This window comes from Cucurbita moschata, unplaced genomic scaffold (genome assembly GCF_002738365.1).
Source record: "Cucurbita moschata cultivar Rifu unplaced genomic scaffold, Cmos_1.0 Cmo_Scf00025, whole genome shotgun sequence".
Classification (NCBI taxonomy): domain Eukaryota; kingdom Viridiplantae; phylum Streptophyta; class Magnoliopsida; order Cucurbitales; family Cucurbitaceae; genus Cucurbita; species Cucurbita moschata.
The window spans coordinates 1431225-1446719 of NW_019268541.1; the positions used below are offsets into that span (position 1 = coordinate 1431225).

General features: G+C 36.6%; 2 protein-coding genes across 3 annotated transcripts in view; one reads left to right on the forward strand and one right to left on the reverse strand.

Annotated features, from left to right (window-relative positions):
* Window positions 1–111: 111 nt before the first annotated feature.
* LOC111461322 (DNA repair protein RAD51 homolog) lies at window positions 112–3220 on the reverse strand. The gene is made up of 9 exons (XM_023104818.1): window positions 2971–3220; window positions 2583–2727; window positions 2390–2500; window positions 2198–2289; window positions 2007–2101; window positions 1819–1932; window positions 806–935; window positions 597–718; window positions 112–486 (listed from the first exon to the last, which is right to left on the reverse strand). Exons 1-9 carry the CDS (start codon window positions 3058–3060, stop codon window positions 363–365), a joined length of 1023 nt encoding a protein of 340 aa, XP_022960586.1. The 5' UTR covers window positions 3061–3220; the 3' UTR covers window positions 112–362.
* Window positions 3221–5267: 2047 nt separating this feature from the next.
* LOC111461645 (alpha-aminoadipic semialdehyde synthase-like) overlaps window positions 5268–15495 on the forward strand; it is a 15574-nt gene continuing 5346 nt past the window's right edge. The window contains exons 1-17 of one of the 2 annotated variants that reach the window (XM_023105243.1): window positions 5268–5430; window positions 5533–5603; window positions 6086–6342; window positions 6437–6523; window positions 6606–6735; window positions 7180–7353; window positions 8317–8399; window positions 9211–9327; window positions 9900–9975; window positions 11021–11192; window positions 11434–11530; window positions 11769–11935; window positions 12293–12347; window positions 12449–12589; window positions 13219–13563; window positions 13766–13846; window positions 14000–14065. In XM_023105243.1, the coding sequence (XP_022961011.1) occupies window positions 6094–6342; window positions 6437–6523; window positions 6606–6735; window positions 7180–7353; window positions 8317–8399; window positions 9211–9327; window positions 9900–9975; window positions 11021–11192; window positions 11434–11530; window positions 11769–11935; window positions 12293–12347; window positions 12449–12589; window positions 13219–13563; window positions 13766–13846; window positions 14000–14065 (2040 nt within the window). In that variant the 5' untranslated portion in view covers window positions 5268–5430; window positions 5533–5603; window positions 6086–6093. Of the gene's footprint in view, window positions 5431–5532; window positions 5604–6085; window positions 6343–6436; window positions 6524–6605; window positions 6736–7179; window positions 7354–8316; window positions 8411–9210; window positions 9328–9899; window positions 9976–11020; window positions 11193–11433; window positions 11531–11768; window positions 11936–12292; window positions 12348–12448; window positions 12590–13218; window positions 13564–13765; window positions 13847–13999; window positions 14066–15495 lie in introns of those variants that run through there. The other variant, XM_023105244.1, reaches the window with a different exon arrangement.

The following is a 15495-nucleotide window of genomic DNA, read 5'->3' on the forward strand; positions in this document are numbered from 1 at the left end:
GCTATAGTTACTACATGAGCTTGGTGATAATGCATTTAAGCATACATGCCTACATTTTATATTTGCCAATTCTTATACCATATAATATATAATTTGGAAAGATGATAAAACTATAGGTTTAAGAATATTATGACATAAATAACAAGCTAAATTTTAAACACCTGAGCCAACGATTTATCAAGAGATTTGCCTTCGCCAGCATACATTGCAATGAACACAATGGTGTGACGAGAAAGGGAAACAAAAGCCATCTCGTGCAAGCAAGCAATATTAATTGCTTGAGGAAAACATGATTGCAATGAACAAAGCCCCCAATGAGCTCGCTTATACACATGGAAGCTATGTTTGTAGGGAATTACTCGTCAATCTTTGACGTCCGTAACCCCTTCAGCTGAAATTTGAAACCGTGCTTCGGCCTCGGCTAAACACGGTGAACTTATCACCTTACAAATGCGTTCCTCCCCTCTTCCTTTCCGTAGAGCAAGCCTGTAGTATAAAATATAATTGGATTCATTTATGGACGTGAGGAATTGAACCTCTAACCTTTAGGTCAAAGGTACAATGTTTTAACCAGTTGAGTTGTAACCGTGACAAACCTTGTCGTAGAAGCATGAGCCATAATGTTTCCACCAATTGGCTTAATTTGAGGACCTGCAAAGATTGCTGAACCATCTACCTGTGCAACCACTTGATTTGTGATGACCACAGCCACACCAAACTACAACCAGATCATCAAAAGATATTGCTCTTTGTCAATGGTAAGAAAAATGCAAACTAAACCCTTTAGGGGATGAGTGCCTTTTACCTCATCTGCCATTTTCTGGAGACTCCTCAAGAACTTTGCTAGATGCATTTGCCGAGCCGAAAGTTCTCCCCTTCCTGAGAAATCTGTTCTGTAGAGGGCAGTAGCGCTATCGACTATCATGAGAGCAAACCTACATATAATGTGAATGGATCTCAATAATTTATTTCAATCAAGATGATCAATGAAACTTCTATCATTCCAGATGTCATCGGATGCATCATATTAGTGACAATGTAATGAAAACTGAAATGTGTAAAAAACACCGTGATAGTATTAAGTGATATTAGTATACATGCCGCTCACGTCCACTGCTAGCAGATATTGTTTCTTTGGGCTCTCTTTTGGGCTTCCCCTTAAAGTTTTTAAAACGTGTCTGCTAGGGAGAGGTTTCTACACCCTTACAAAGAATGTTTTATTCTCCTCCCCAACCGATGTGGGATCTTATGATCAACCCTTCTTCAAGACCCAGCATCCTCACTCGCATTCGTTCCCTTCTCCAATCGATGTGCAACCCTCCAATCCTTTCCTTCTGGGCTTAGCGTCCTTACTTGCACACCACCTCGTGTCCACCCCCTTCGAGGCTCAGCCTCCTCGCAGGCAAATCGCCCGGTGTCTAGTTCTAATACCATTTGTAATAGCCCAAGCCCACTGCTAGCAGATATTGTCCTCTTTGGGTTTCCCCTCAAGGTTTTTACAACACATCTGCTAGTAAAAGGTTTCCACACCCTTATAAAGAATACTTCATTCTCCACGGGTCGATACGCACAGAGCCTAGTATCCCCTCAAGGTTTTTACAACACATCTGCTAGTAAAAGGTTTCCACACCCTTATAAAGAATACTTCATTCTCCTCTCCAACCAATAGTGAGTCCTCTTTGGGTTTCCCGTCAAGGTTTTTACAACACATCTGCTAGTAAAAGGTTTCCACACCCTTATAAAGAATACTTCATTCTCCTCTCCAACCAATAGTGATCTCACAATACATGTCTAGCACATACAAACTATGATTAGTACCTTGTTTCCACCATCATTGAAGCAGCTTCCAGCAAAAGCCTTGACTGATGATCAGTGTTATACGCTCTAGCATAGGCCACATTCTCCAACACATCAGCACCATTGAGTCCAAATCTGCAACAATCAATATCAACCATTAAGCTATTTCATTACACACACACACAGATAACCATGCCTTATCATCAAACCTGTCTGCAATCTGTAGTAGCCTCTGGGGTCTAAACGTGCCCTCGGCATCAATGTACATCGCCTTCCCCTCTCCACCGCCTTGATCCAGTGGGAGCTGATCAATAATTCAAAACCCTCAGATGATTGAAATGAATGAACAGATTCCATAGCCAAAAACAGTCCTAATAATACAATTTTAAGCTGAACTCACTTGGCAGGTAACACAGAGTGTGTGACAAAGCTGAGTTTTCCCAGAACGAAACTCCCCATAGATTTCAGTAATGGATCCTGTCTCAATTCCCCCTGAAAGGAGGGTGTAAAATCTAAAGTAAGCAAACGAAAGTTGATAATAAAAATGAAAAAAACAGGACAATTGAACTTGAAAGCTCTTCAAGAAAGCAACCTTCAAGAATCTTGTCAAGTTCCCTTGACCCAGATGTTAATTGAATGATCTCCAGCCTCTGAGCATGGAGTTGGCCAGCACTTGTGAAACCCAATGGCACAATCTTGGAAGCTATTGACAGTGAAGCGACTCAGACAGAGAGACAAACATAACAAGCAAATGGGAAATGGAAAATCGTAATCAAATTGCATGCCTGCTTCAATAATTTTATCAACTTTAGCCTCGCTTATGCCCTTGATTTGAAGCAGTTCTTTCCTGGGAGAGTAAGCAACAGACTCTACCGTGCACAAACCAGCATCTTTAAGCTTCTTTATGTCAATTGCAGCAATTCCCGATGCCTTAAGTACAACATTCATGAATGAAAATAACAACATTACTAAAAATCGTCACTCGGAAATGATAATTCCGCAACCTAAAACCCATCGCGATTCCGATAAAGCAATGAAGGCAAATAACTTAATCCCACGATTAGAGACGAAGTGGAAAATAATAAGTTTAATCTCGAATTCGAGATTCGTCAGGCATTTAGTAATCGATCGATCAACAAAAAGAGGTTTAAAAACCCTAATTCTTGGTGATACCTGGAGCTGTTCTACGGGAAACGGGCCGTGCTGTATCTCCTCGGCCTCTTCGTGTTCTTCAGAGGGCTTCTGGTTTCTTTGCCGCTCCATTGTCAAATACTAAACCACCGACACGCAAATGGAAGAATCGCTCGATGCAATTGCCAGCCACTACCCAGAACCAGAAGAGCCCTGCGGATTGCACAGAGCAAGCGATTGGAAGCGAGAATGGTGGAGGGAATCTGTGAATTTCAAGAAGATTTGAGGGGCGCCAAAAAGAGTGGAGAGTACGGAAGTAGCTTACCCGGGAAGTCTATGATCAAATTTGGGCCGAGATTTGGACCATAATCCAATGAACTATTGCTATTTGGATCTCTTATAACATTGAAAAGCCCAATGGAGCAAATCTTAGAGAGCCGGGATGTTCACGTTATAGAGATAGAGAACGTTTCTTCGTTAGTGGGAGCTCAGGTCAGGACGACCAGTGAACAGGACGTTCAGACAAATATCACTATACCTATACGTAGAGTACCTTATGTTGAACCAGATGAGCTAGAGGAGAGCACGATGATGAGCCCTCCCGTGGAAGATGTTCAGGAGCCAGAGCCTCTTAGGATTAGGAGGTCTACTCGAGTCATCCTGGGACCCCACTATTTGACTTATATAGCACATGGAGTTGCACCAGATGAGACTCCGTGGAGTAAGCATGGGCTTTGCTTAATGCTATGTAATACATGGCATGGAGCCGTAGATGAGGAGATCTATTATCTAATTCGTAATAAAGGGGGGTTTTCACCTATCGTCTTTACCTAAGGAAGGTTGCAAATGGATCACTGTAGCGGTGCTCGACTTCTAGCCCTTCCTTACGGTTCATTTTAATCAATTAAGTTATGCTCAAATTGATATTATTTTTAATAGTGCAACGCTCCATGTCCAATATTTTAATCAAAATTCGAATTTGGCACATGAGGATCCTATCCAGTCCTACAACATGGTCACGTTCTCTTGTGTCGTGTCCCTGCTTTTTCCACCGCCATCTTTGTGAACCTCTCCCTAACAAACGCATTTTTAAAACCTTAAGGAAAGCTCAAAAGGAAAAATTCAAATAGGACAATATCTGCTGATAGTGAGCTTTGAATTATTACAAATGTATCAGATCCAGACATTGGGCGATGTGCTAGCGAGGAGACTGGACTCTGAAGGGGTGGATTGTGAGATCCCACATTGTTTGAGGAGGAGAATGAAAGCATTCTTTATAAAGGTCTGGAAACCTCTCCCTAATAGAGGCGTTTTAAAAACATCGAGGGAAACCCAGAAGGGAAAGTTTAAAAATGACAATATCTGCTAGCGGTGAAATTGAGCTGGTACACTAAATCAGTAGAAAAACACACAACTCGATCAAAGTGCGTATACTCCCTTTGTTAAGGGAAACAGGTATACACTGAGCTATAAAACCTGGCTATTCACCTCTTTATAAAACTGAAACGTATATTTCAAGATTATTGTCCATTCATGCGAGTAATCCTTATTAATCAAGCTTTGACTCTCGAGCCAGAACTGGATCCATCCAAAAGGAAACATCCCGAACTAGAAGCTGTTACATTAAATCAGTAGAAAAACACACAACTCGATCAAAGATTAAGCTGTTATATTTCAAGATTATTGTCCATTCATGCGAGTAATCCTTATTAATCGAGCTTTGACTCCCGAACCAGAACTCGATCCATCCAAAAGGAAACATAATGTATATTGGTTCATTCAACCGGGTCCAGTTTTCTATTCCTCATCTTTTGGGATGGATAAATATTAAAAAAAAAAAATCAAATAGAAAATAGAATAATCCTTTTAGAAAATATGCTTATAAAAAAAAAAAAAAACTTAAAAATGATAATTTCCACATGGATTGGGATTATCACAATCCAACGAACAACTGTATAGGGAAATGAGCTGGACAAAACACGTGATACAATTGGTTACAAAACACGTCATTTATTATATTTATTATATTAAGATAGTTACGTGGTTAAATGGGTCACGCAAGCAACTAAATGACGTGTCAGCAAAATCCTAATCCAAAAAGAAAAAGAAAAAAAAGTACTTTTAATATTTTAATAATAGATTCAGTCCAATTACAACTTTTAATATTTTTAAAATTTTTTTATTAGAATTTAAAATAACTAAAAGTAAATTTTTTTTTATTAAATATCGAAAATCATTAATAAAGCTGGTGGGGTCCACCCACCAACTTCCACGTGTACAATGCTGATGAGTTTGATCCACTTGTCCTCATTCTAATTTTCGTCGTATTAATCTTCTTCTCCACTTTCTGTTAGCAGACGAAAAGAAAAACGAAGTCCCTGAGCTCATCCATGGCGGTTGCGATCATTTTCGAGCGATGAAATATCCGTGCACTGCAAGAAATCTTCTCGCAACGTATTTGTTTCGTCAAGAAGACGATCTCTCTTGTTGCTCTTAGGGAAGGTAATGGCGGTTTCTGCAATCGTCTCTTCGCTCGCGATTATTGAATGTTGAGTTCATTTCCTGTGGTTATCTCAATGCGAGTCTGATTATATTGCATTGTAGAGAATCGAACGCGGAACTTCTCTGGATTTGTTGATTTCGGTGGATTTCTCTGCGTTGTTTCGTGTTTTACGGTGAGGATACGATTGATTTGTTGGTAACGTGCGTTGTGTATGTGTGTGTTTCTCGCTTTCGTATTTTTGGACGTGCATTTGGTTTGATATGGAAGCTGGTTTTGCATAAGATAGAGTAGGAGGCAAAGCGTTTCTTAACTTTTCAGGAGGTGTTTTTTTTCGTTTGCTTGATTGTGGCAAAATGTGGCGCGATTTCTCTGCATTTGTGTGAGTTTAAAGGACGCGAATGCAAGTGGATTGAATGTTGCGTGTACATTTGAATCTGAACGAAATTTTATTTCAGTAACGTTCTGCATTGTTGGCGAAGAAAATTAAAACCTGCAATAGCATCAATTCTAACCTGCAATAGCATCAATTTTACGAGGTTTCTAATCAAGTGCTGTTTTATAGATTGTTATATTCTGTACGTGTAGAGTTTTGTAGCTATTCAGTGGCTTATGCCTTCGAAAGCGATGTTCATTGTTTGATTATGCCCACTGCAGTTGATACCATGCTCGGGAACGGAGTGGTTGGGATTCTGTCCGAGTCTTCTAACAAGTGGGAAAGAAGGGTGCCTCTAGCCCCAGCACACTGCGCTCGACTTCTGCACGGAGGAAGGCAGAAAACTGGAATATCTCGTATAATTATTCAGCCATCGACCAAACGTATTTATCATGATGCACAATACGAGGATGTAGGCTGTGAAATTTCTGATGATTTGTCAGAATGCGGTCTAATTCTGGGTATCAAACAACCCAAGGTGAGAAAAGTTCTTTGTAATTACCTTTGCCTAGTTTGTTTATTCATATTTGAAAAACAGATAATTAATTCAGTTTTTTTTTGTTTTTTTGCAGCTGGAGATGATTCTTCCCGATAGAGCTTATGCCTTCTTCTCCCACACGCACAAAGCGCAAAAGGAAAACATGCCTTTACTAGACAAAGTAACACAACTGTTGCATCTTTACTCCACAACTATAAATTCCTTTCGACAAATATTCTTCTAATCTTCTATTTGGAATTCAGATCTTATCAGTAAGGGCATCATTATATGATTACGAGCTTATAGTTGGAAATCACGGAAAAAGGCTACTTGCATTTGGAAACTATGCTGGCAGAGCTGGATTTATTGACATTTTGCATGGATTAGGACAGAGTATGCTCCATTCCTGGAATATACTTTTTAACCTTTTATTTATTATGTTTTCCCGTCTTGTCAATTATATCAAAATATGTTTAGAGCTGAAGATAGGAGGGGGTTAGTTTTTTAGTAGTTTGGGATAATGACTTGATCTTAATTTGTTTGGCTAGGCTTTGTTATCAGTGAAGTTTGTCTTCTAGAAACCAAAAGAATCTATCTATCCTCCAAATTCACTTTATTAATTTGGTTCTGCATTAGAGTGGTTATCAACTAAAATTCAACTTGTTTCTGCAGTTTCTGCCTTCTTATTGCCCTCTTCAAATCTTTTATATCTGACATTCAAAACATTCAGAATTCTTGAGCTCGATGTTTTTTTCCTTTTATACTCAAAACATGGAGACGGTTGGATGCTCTTGTATAATAAATAGTGATAATATTCCCACAAATGTTACTGTGCAGGATATTTGAGCCTTGGAATTTCCACTCCTTTCCTCTCGCTGGGTTTGTCATACATGTATCCATCCCTGGCTGCTGCTAAGGCTGCAGTAATATCTGTGGGTGAAGAGATTGCAACACAGGGCTTACCACCAGATATTTGTCCTTTGATCATTGTGTTTACTGGCTCGGGAAATGGTATTTCATCTTTTAATTGATTGTCCTTTTTATAATTCATAGTATTTAGAGCTACAAATCCACAAGCTCGCGATTGTTTTCTCCCTACAATCACGATCTAATCTTATATATGCATGATTAATCATATTTATTGAATTTTTTGTTATAGAAATTGAAATTGTATTAATTAAAAAATGCAAGGAAGAAATATTAGAAAAATCAAGCATCTAGAATACCGAGATGTAAGAATGGTTCCAAAATTTAAATGTTTACAGTTTGGATCAACAAAAAGTGATAAATAAAATTCGTTTCTAGATCATTTTCCATTATGAATTTGTTTCTAGATTCTTTTTGAAAAATTTATTTATATATATCAATGGTGGTCAGCTTGCATCCAAGAGGAAGATGCAATATTTTAAAGGCATTTACCCATGCTAGAACCAGTCAAAGAAGCTAATCTTGGTGAAATGTTAGAATCCAAGATTATTATTATTATTTTTTTGTATAGAATTTTTGTAATATTTTTTCTTTTTAAGAGTTAGATTGTTTGGTGGAGAATCAAATAATTGACCTTTAGAATGATAATTGGTATCTCATCCATTGAGCTATGCTTGATTGACTTGGTAAGAATAATCTTGTGACTTTACATGCCAAAATGATTAAGAGGAGCAACAGAACGAATAAAGACAGATCCCAAAAAGATATCCCGATACGGTCAAATTGAGCATAATTCAACTAGTTTAGGCATATACCATCGACCCAAGAGTTTAGAATTCGATTCTCCCTTACCCAATATGTTATTAAACTGAAAAAATAAAAAGAAATATATCCCGATATGCAAATGTATTTGTATTTGAACTATTGAATTACTGACAGATTAACTTTCAAGTTCCTCATGTAATTCTGTTAAAGAAAGTGAACGTTACATTGGCTGGGTTGCCTACATCCTCAACAAATTGGATATCCCTTTGATTTATTGTGCAGTTTCTCATGGAGCGCAAGAAATATTCAAGCTTCTTCCTCACACTTTTGTGGACCCAAGTAAACTTCAAGAAATATGTGGGAAGGTGGGTTCAAGGTACCCCTTCATATGTCCTATTCACAAATTATTACTTTGGCGCATAATTCACTCTTGGCCTCCAATACTAGAATCTGATTAACGTAGTTGCCCATTTCAATAATGAACCAATTGACTGTTGTCAAGCTAGTTCAAAGTTCAAAGTTGATGATGGGTATGCATCATTAAGTGATGGTGTTGGCAGTATTATGAATGTCTGATATTGGGAAAGGTGGACTCTCCTCCTCTGTCACGTTCATGTTAGAGACATTGGTTAACCAACATGTTGACTTTTCTTTAGTGGAATTGTGAAATGCTGTGATTGTCGATAAATTAAAAAAATTTCCTAAAACATTGATAGCTCACAATTCCTTCCTTTCTTTACTTGTCTTTGATATAACCTGTGCAACACCTTACGATAATGAGAAATGGATTTAATGAATAAATTCTCAAATAAAGTAGAGAATAGTTTTATTTATTGTAAAAATAACAATGATTTTATGGTCTTCTTGTTTGATACATATTTGTAAGTTTTAGAAACCACAAGCTACCTAAAATAGAAGTTAAAAAATCATTAGAAAAATGTGAATATGAATTTTCTTGGGACGATGCTACCTCATTTTTAGTGTCTTCAAGAATCAAACATCAAATAATTAAGAATGAATAGATTAATTGATTTTTTAGTTATTTAGCATTTTCTTGCATTGTATTCCATACGAGAGCTTTAGCATTTTCTTGTTCAGTCTGCAGGAGGATTTAGTTTTTTGAGCTACTTTTAGATGCTTTATTATGCTGAGCAGTTTTCCTCCAACTGTTTTTAGAATGTGGAACTTCGCCAACATGGAACAACAAGAAAGAGGGTCTTCCAAATATATGGTTGTGTTGTGGGTTGCCAACACATGGTTGAACACAAAGATTCAACAAAAAAATTTGATCGAGTAAGTTTTTATTCACCTTTTCTTTCCCTTGAGTCAAATTTTGATTGGGATTCTGGTTATGTATACAAAACTGCCAGTTGCTTTGCATGGCAATATCAATTGATTAGAGAGTGGATGAATTGATCAAGGAAGGGTTTCTTTTTTTGTAGTTTCCTGATAAAGTTGCAGCACGAAAATCATGTGCATAGACACCACTCGGATACATCCACATCATTATTTAAACATTAGAACATAAATGTGGTATTAATAAGGAAAACATAAAATAAGTTTATGTAAATCAGTCATGATATGATCCATATTTTTTTATGTGTGTTTGGTAGTCCCATGATATTTTTCCTCTTAAACAGCCTTTTGGAATGTCCTTTCGCCAGACGACTACATTGCTTTAATTTCCAACCTCATTTTATTCCTGTATCTAAGTTCATTTGTGAATGTTCAGATCTTCCATAAAGTTCTTCACTTTTCTTTATCTGCAATTAAGTGTTTCAATGTCTTTATATGCTTTTGGCTTGATATGTAATTTCTGGGAGAAAAAAAGAACCTAAATTACCAGTTCTTATCTTGTTTTGCAGGTTGATTACTATGCTCATCCAGACCAATATCAACCTATTTTCCATGAAAAGATAGCTCCATATGCTTCTGTTATTGGTATGCTTTCTTTTGCTTGGTTCCTTGTTAACTTTGTCTGGGACACATTTACTCACATTGTTTGTTTTAACTAGCATAGTGAATGTCAGATTTCTTTACGTTCTCATTTTCCACTTTCTTGATCTTATACGAATACATACCCCATTCACTATCAATCTTTGTTACAGAGACAATTGGTTCACCGTAGCTGCAAGCTTAATTGAAAGGGGCGCATTTTGCATTTGAATTTATGGACAAGATCTCCATTTATTTTGTTCTATAATATTTCTAGTCCTCATGTGGTGTGGCGTTTGTTTGGATATGTGTACATGCCCAGACATGTATGCGTCCATGTTTTTATTCCCATATTAAGTGTAGATCGTTCATTCACTGTGCAGCCCTAGGTAAGAAACTTGACGGCATATAAATGATGGAAATATTCTCACATATATTGATGAAAATAGACTTTCAGTCAACAATTATACCCAATTGAGGGTTAAAGAGCAAAAGCCAATAACGTTGTTTCGATGTTGATAATGTTTTGGAGAATACAGCTATCAGTGCATATATTCAATGCACTTCTAATATCTATACGAACATAATGCTAAAAAAATCATATTTTATATTCTTAGTACAAAGTTAAAAACCTTTATTTAGGATAGCACACCCAGAGCGTTTTCCATTTCAAAGAGAGTTTTTGGTCCAGGAAAAACAATAAATAGAAATCTAGTAACTACGACACATGCATTGTAATAGCTGTCTATGGTCTGGCTCTTAATGATTTCATTCTTCATAGCAAGGAATGCAATCTATATGAGTCAGTGCTTGACATCCAACTCTTTTTAGTACATATCTGTGAAAAATATTGTCATGTGTTTAATTAAAGATGAACGCATGTGCTACATCTTGGGCAGAGGTGCAATGGGATTTAATTGTTAGCTATTTAACTGGATACTCATTCAAGAATGGATACCCATTCAAGAATGAGACGGAGGATTATTTTGGTTGGATACAACAACTGGATACTTATCTGCTACATGTTGACAATTTCCTTGCTGTTTTGTAGTAAATTGCATGTATTGGGAGAGAAGATTTCCACGGTTGCTGAACACCATGCAGTTTCAAGATCTAATGAGAAGTGGATGCCCTCTTGTTGGTATTTCAGATATAACTTGTGATGTAGGGGGTTCAATAGAATTCATTAACCAGACAACGTCAATTGACTCTCCTTTCTTCCGGTACATAAGATTAATGTTCATGGGTGTAGAATCTGTTTACAGTCACTCCCTCTCTATCCCCTCTTACTATGATTGGTTTCGTGAGGGTCTTAGAAATTCCACACAAAACCAATCAACTTGCCTCATTTCTTGAGGGTCTTAGAAATTTGATTGGTTTTGTGTGGAATTGTCTGTGGATACTATCATTATTGATTAGAACTTTTTAAGTTATTGAATGAGTAAAGCAATGTGCACTTTTCAGGTATGATCCTTTTAATGATTCATACCACTGTGATTTGGAAGGCAGTGGAGTGATATGTTCCGCTGTGGACATTCTTCCAACAGAGTTTGCCAAAGAGGTGATTGGAATATTTCTCTTTTGCTGGGATTTCTGTTAACTAGGCGTGCTGTTCTGTTTCTCTGTCAAAAAGTAACCCCACCTTTTGTCCCCCTTTGTATTCGTTCCATTTTACTCCACCTTTAAAGTTTTGTCTATATGCATTTTACTCTTTTTAGATTTTTTTCAGTCTAGATGACATTTATTTTTATATACATTTTAGTCTCTCTGCTTAACATTATCCTTTTATTTTTTTAAAGGCCTCCCAGCATTTTGGAGACATCCTATCGACACTTGTTGGCAGTCTGGCCTCTGTAGTCGACATTTTAGAGTTACCCATGCATTTGAGGAGAGCCTGCATAGCCCATAGAGGGGCACTAACCTCTTTGTATGAATATATTCCACGTATGCGGAAGTCAGAAACTGAGTAAGCTTCTGTGTTCACCACCTTGGCATTTCATTTTGATTTAGTGTGTGCTCATCTTCAGTCCATTCTATGATTGTGTGGTTCTCAGATGAATGCAAGTGGAGTTTCTGGAAGTTGATGTCAAAACTCAAAATTTAATAAACTTGACCTTAAATTTATCCCAAAAACTTGTCTAAGAACCCGAGAATGCTTTTGATGTATAATAGTGCATCGTTGAGCACTTGTTTTTTTTTTGTTATTTTATAATCATATTTAAACATTATATTTTGCTATTAAAAGTAAAACTACTTTTTTCTTAAGTAATGTTTTAATGGCTTATGCTTTGCTTTATCTTAAACTATTATTCTTAACTTTCAGAGAATTATCTGTGGATATTGCTAATGGCCACACCAACAAAAAGTTCAATATACAGGTAGGTTGCTGAAGGCGTATGTTAGATATCGTTTCTTCAGTTTGCCCATAATCCACAAATTTTATGGTTGAAGTAGATCCTAACTATATTTCCTCTGCCAGGTGTCTCTGAGTGGCCATTTGTTCGATCAATTTCTAATAAATGAGGCCTTAGATATTATTGAAGCAGCTGGTGGCTCATTTCACTTGGTTAACTGTCAAGTGGGCCAGAATGCAAATGCTATGTCACACTCAGACCTTGAAGTAAGCATGCTCCCAATCCAGTTTATATACAAGAGTTGATTGATGTATTGTAATAACTTATCTTATCTAATTACTTTCCTTCAGTATCTATTTGAGGTAATGCAGTACCGATGTCTGTATCTCTTTTCTTATAATTCTTAGATTGAATTGACTGGATGTTTTTTCCCCTATAGTTAGATAAAAAGATGCATATACTTACTGGAATCAAATTCTCGTAAAGAATGTATTGATTATAGATCCAACATATTCTACACATGCGAACTAATTGATGGTTCTTGTTAGATGTCTCATAAATAAAATTTTACTAGAATTCTAATGATTACTAGTTGCTGCTTACATTTTATTTAAATTGGTCTATCCGTTAGTAGTTTAAAAATAATTTTCTCAGGCCCAATGGGCAAAACACTGTTTTGAAAGTATGCTATTGCATTTCATCTACCAATTATGCTTGCTTGCTTTTAGAGCCCTCGTTTACCATTCAAATTCATTATTTTGTGTGATTCTTCCAGTCTGATAAACCATTTTTTTTTCCCTTTGATATTGTAATCAGTCAGACAAGTTTCCTCCATGCCTAAGCAGACATTAATTAGATTCATGTTTTCCTTAAGTGATTATCCTACTTTTGGCAGATTGGTGCTGATGATACAGTGATTTTGGATAAAATAATTTACTCTCTAAATCTGATGGCTAATCCAGAAGAAAATCTTGATCTCGTAAATAAGGAGACAAATAAGATTTTTCTTAAGGTTGGTAAGATTCAAGAGAGTAGCTCTAAAAGGGAAGATACAAAAAGGAATACTGCTGTTCTGCTTCTTGGAGCAGGTCGGGTTTGTTATCCAGCTGCTGACCTCCTAGCATCAAGCGGAGGGAGTTCACATCGTCAGTTCTGGAAAACTTTTCTTGAGAACTATGCTGAAGACTGGAATGATGTTGAAGTTATCGTTGCTTCACTCTACCTGAAGGATGCAGAAGAGGTAAAAACTTATATGATTGCATATGCCAAAAAAATGCTGCTAGAATATTATTGTTTGACACTGCATGGTAATAGCAAGAGGATAGGACTTGAATGCACTTCGTGAAAAGTGTGTACGTTCCCTACTTTGATAAGGTTGACAGTTTGTGCATATAGTACTGTTTAGCTTACGGGCATTTTTTTGTCTTTGTATGCCATTCTAGATAACTGAAGACATTGCTAATGCGACAGCTGTGCAGCTTGATATTACGGATTCTGAGAAACTTTTTATGTATATCTCACAGGTACATAATTTGACATTTTCTCTTAAAAGCCAGTTTACTGTGACTAAATAATATTTGCAACAAGAGAAGTTACATACACGTTGCTTTATGCTTTTGTACGGAATTGAGTTGCAGCAACGAGTCATTTATCAGTTCGTGTTGTCTTGTTTTCAGGTTGAAGTTGTTATAAGTCTGCTGCCACCTAGTTGCCATCTTACTGTAGCAAAAGCATGCATTGAGGTAATGTTTAGTGTTAAATAGTATACTTCCTTATCATCCAGGAACCTTTTTACCATTTAGTGTTAAACAATATAATTTTCACCTGATATCTTGGAATTTATTATATCTGATAGCATGGAAAGAAGTTTGAGTTCAACAATTTATTAAAACTGATAGCATGGGAAGAAGAAGTTTGAGTTCAACAATATCATGTGAGATGAGGGATTCGAACCTCTCACCTCTCACCTCTTGATCAAGAGTATGTGTTGCTACAGAAGTTAAAAGGAGTTATAGAGTTACATTATGTAAATGAACCTAGAAAAATTCTTTTTGAATATTTATCTTATTATTTTGGTTCCCAATTAATTCAAGAAACTTGTGGTAGAAGATGTTTCATCTATTTTTGTGGATAATAAGTTTAAATCTATGTACCTTTGAAGTTTGCACCAAGCGGATTAAGAAAAATAAAAACAAAAAGTTAGTTAAAGATGTATCTGCAAGACCTCAGTAAGGAAAGAATATATCCTTTATGAGGATCTGGCAGTAAGAAGTTGAACCCGAAGAAGGGAGAGTTTATGTGATAAGAAACTACCTGAAAGTGTAATGCATGCAACAACAATTTACTAAGGAGCGTCTGGTGAAAGAGAACAAGAAGTGGCCTCTAGAAGAGGAAGTTTTGTGGGCTTTGGTGGTTTCAGTGAGTTTTGTTTTGGTAATTATTCGTTAGCTTGTCTCCTTTTATAGGTCCTCTTTTATGTATGCCCTTGCATTTCATTTTTTCTCCATGAAAGTTCGGTTTTTAAATAGAAGAAAGAAAAAAGAAAAAAAGAGGAAGTTTTGATGAATGTGAGAGTGAGATGGTATGCGACCTCCTGGCAATCCTTTCCATTCCTAGCCTTGGGTGAGTATAGTTGAGAGCATGAGTGGATTCATTTGCATAGGGTAAAAGTTTTGAAAGAGGCATAATCATGTGGAATTTGGGTTTATTGGAATAAGTGTCATGAATTGATTGCTCTAGTTATAAGTGGGGAACATGGTTGAGGAATTGTCTAGGATTTGCAAACTTCTCCATTTTATTCAATGGGAAGCCTGAAATTTTTTACGATGAGTAGTGTTGGTCAGGCAAACAATCCCTCTCTTCAATCCGTTTAATTTTGTAATGATTGGTGTCTTTACTAGACTTATTTTTATGGAGATGGATATAGGTTTTTGGGCTTTAGGGTAAGGAAGGAGGGAGAGATTTCACACTAATCATAATTGGCAGTCTGTTGTTTTCTCGTGCTTTAGAATCAAAGGATCTAAATATGGGGTATTGCAGTCAAGAGAGTTTTATTTGAGAGGATAGTTGCTAGTTGTTGTTGTTGCCTTTTTTTTTTCTTATTTGAAAATTTTGATCTTGTCTTGTATGGAAGAATTGTGCTTTTTTTTTTTTTTTTTTTTTTAAATCCTTA

What these genes read in the sequence shown, in the direction of transcription:
- LOC111461322 (XM_023104818.1), bottom strand. Translation starts at nt 3,060, where the DNA reads ATGGAGCGGCAAAGAAACCAGAAGCCCTCTGAAGAACACGAAGAGGCC. An exon ending in TGATAAAATTATTGAAGCAG is followed by an intron (nt 2,501 to 2,582) that starts GCATGCAATTTG and finishes CACTGTCAATAG; the next exon opens with CTTCCAAGATTGTGCCATTG. An exon ending in TCAATGATGGTGGAAACAAG is followed by an intron (nt 936 to 1,818) that starts GTACTAATCATA and finishes CATTATATGTAG; the next exon opens with GTTTGCTCTCATGATAGTCG.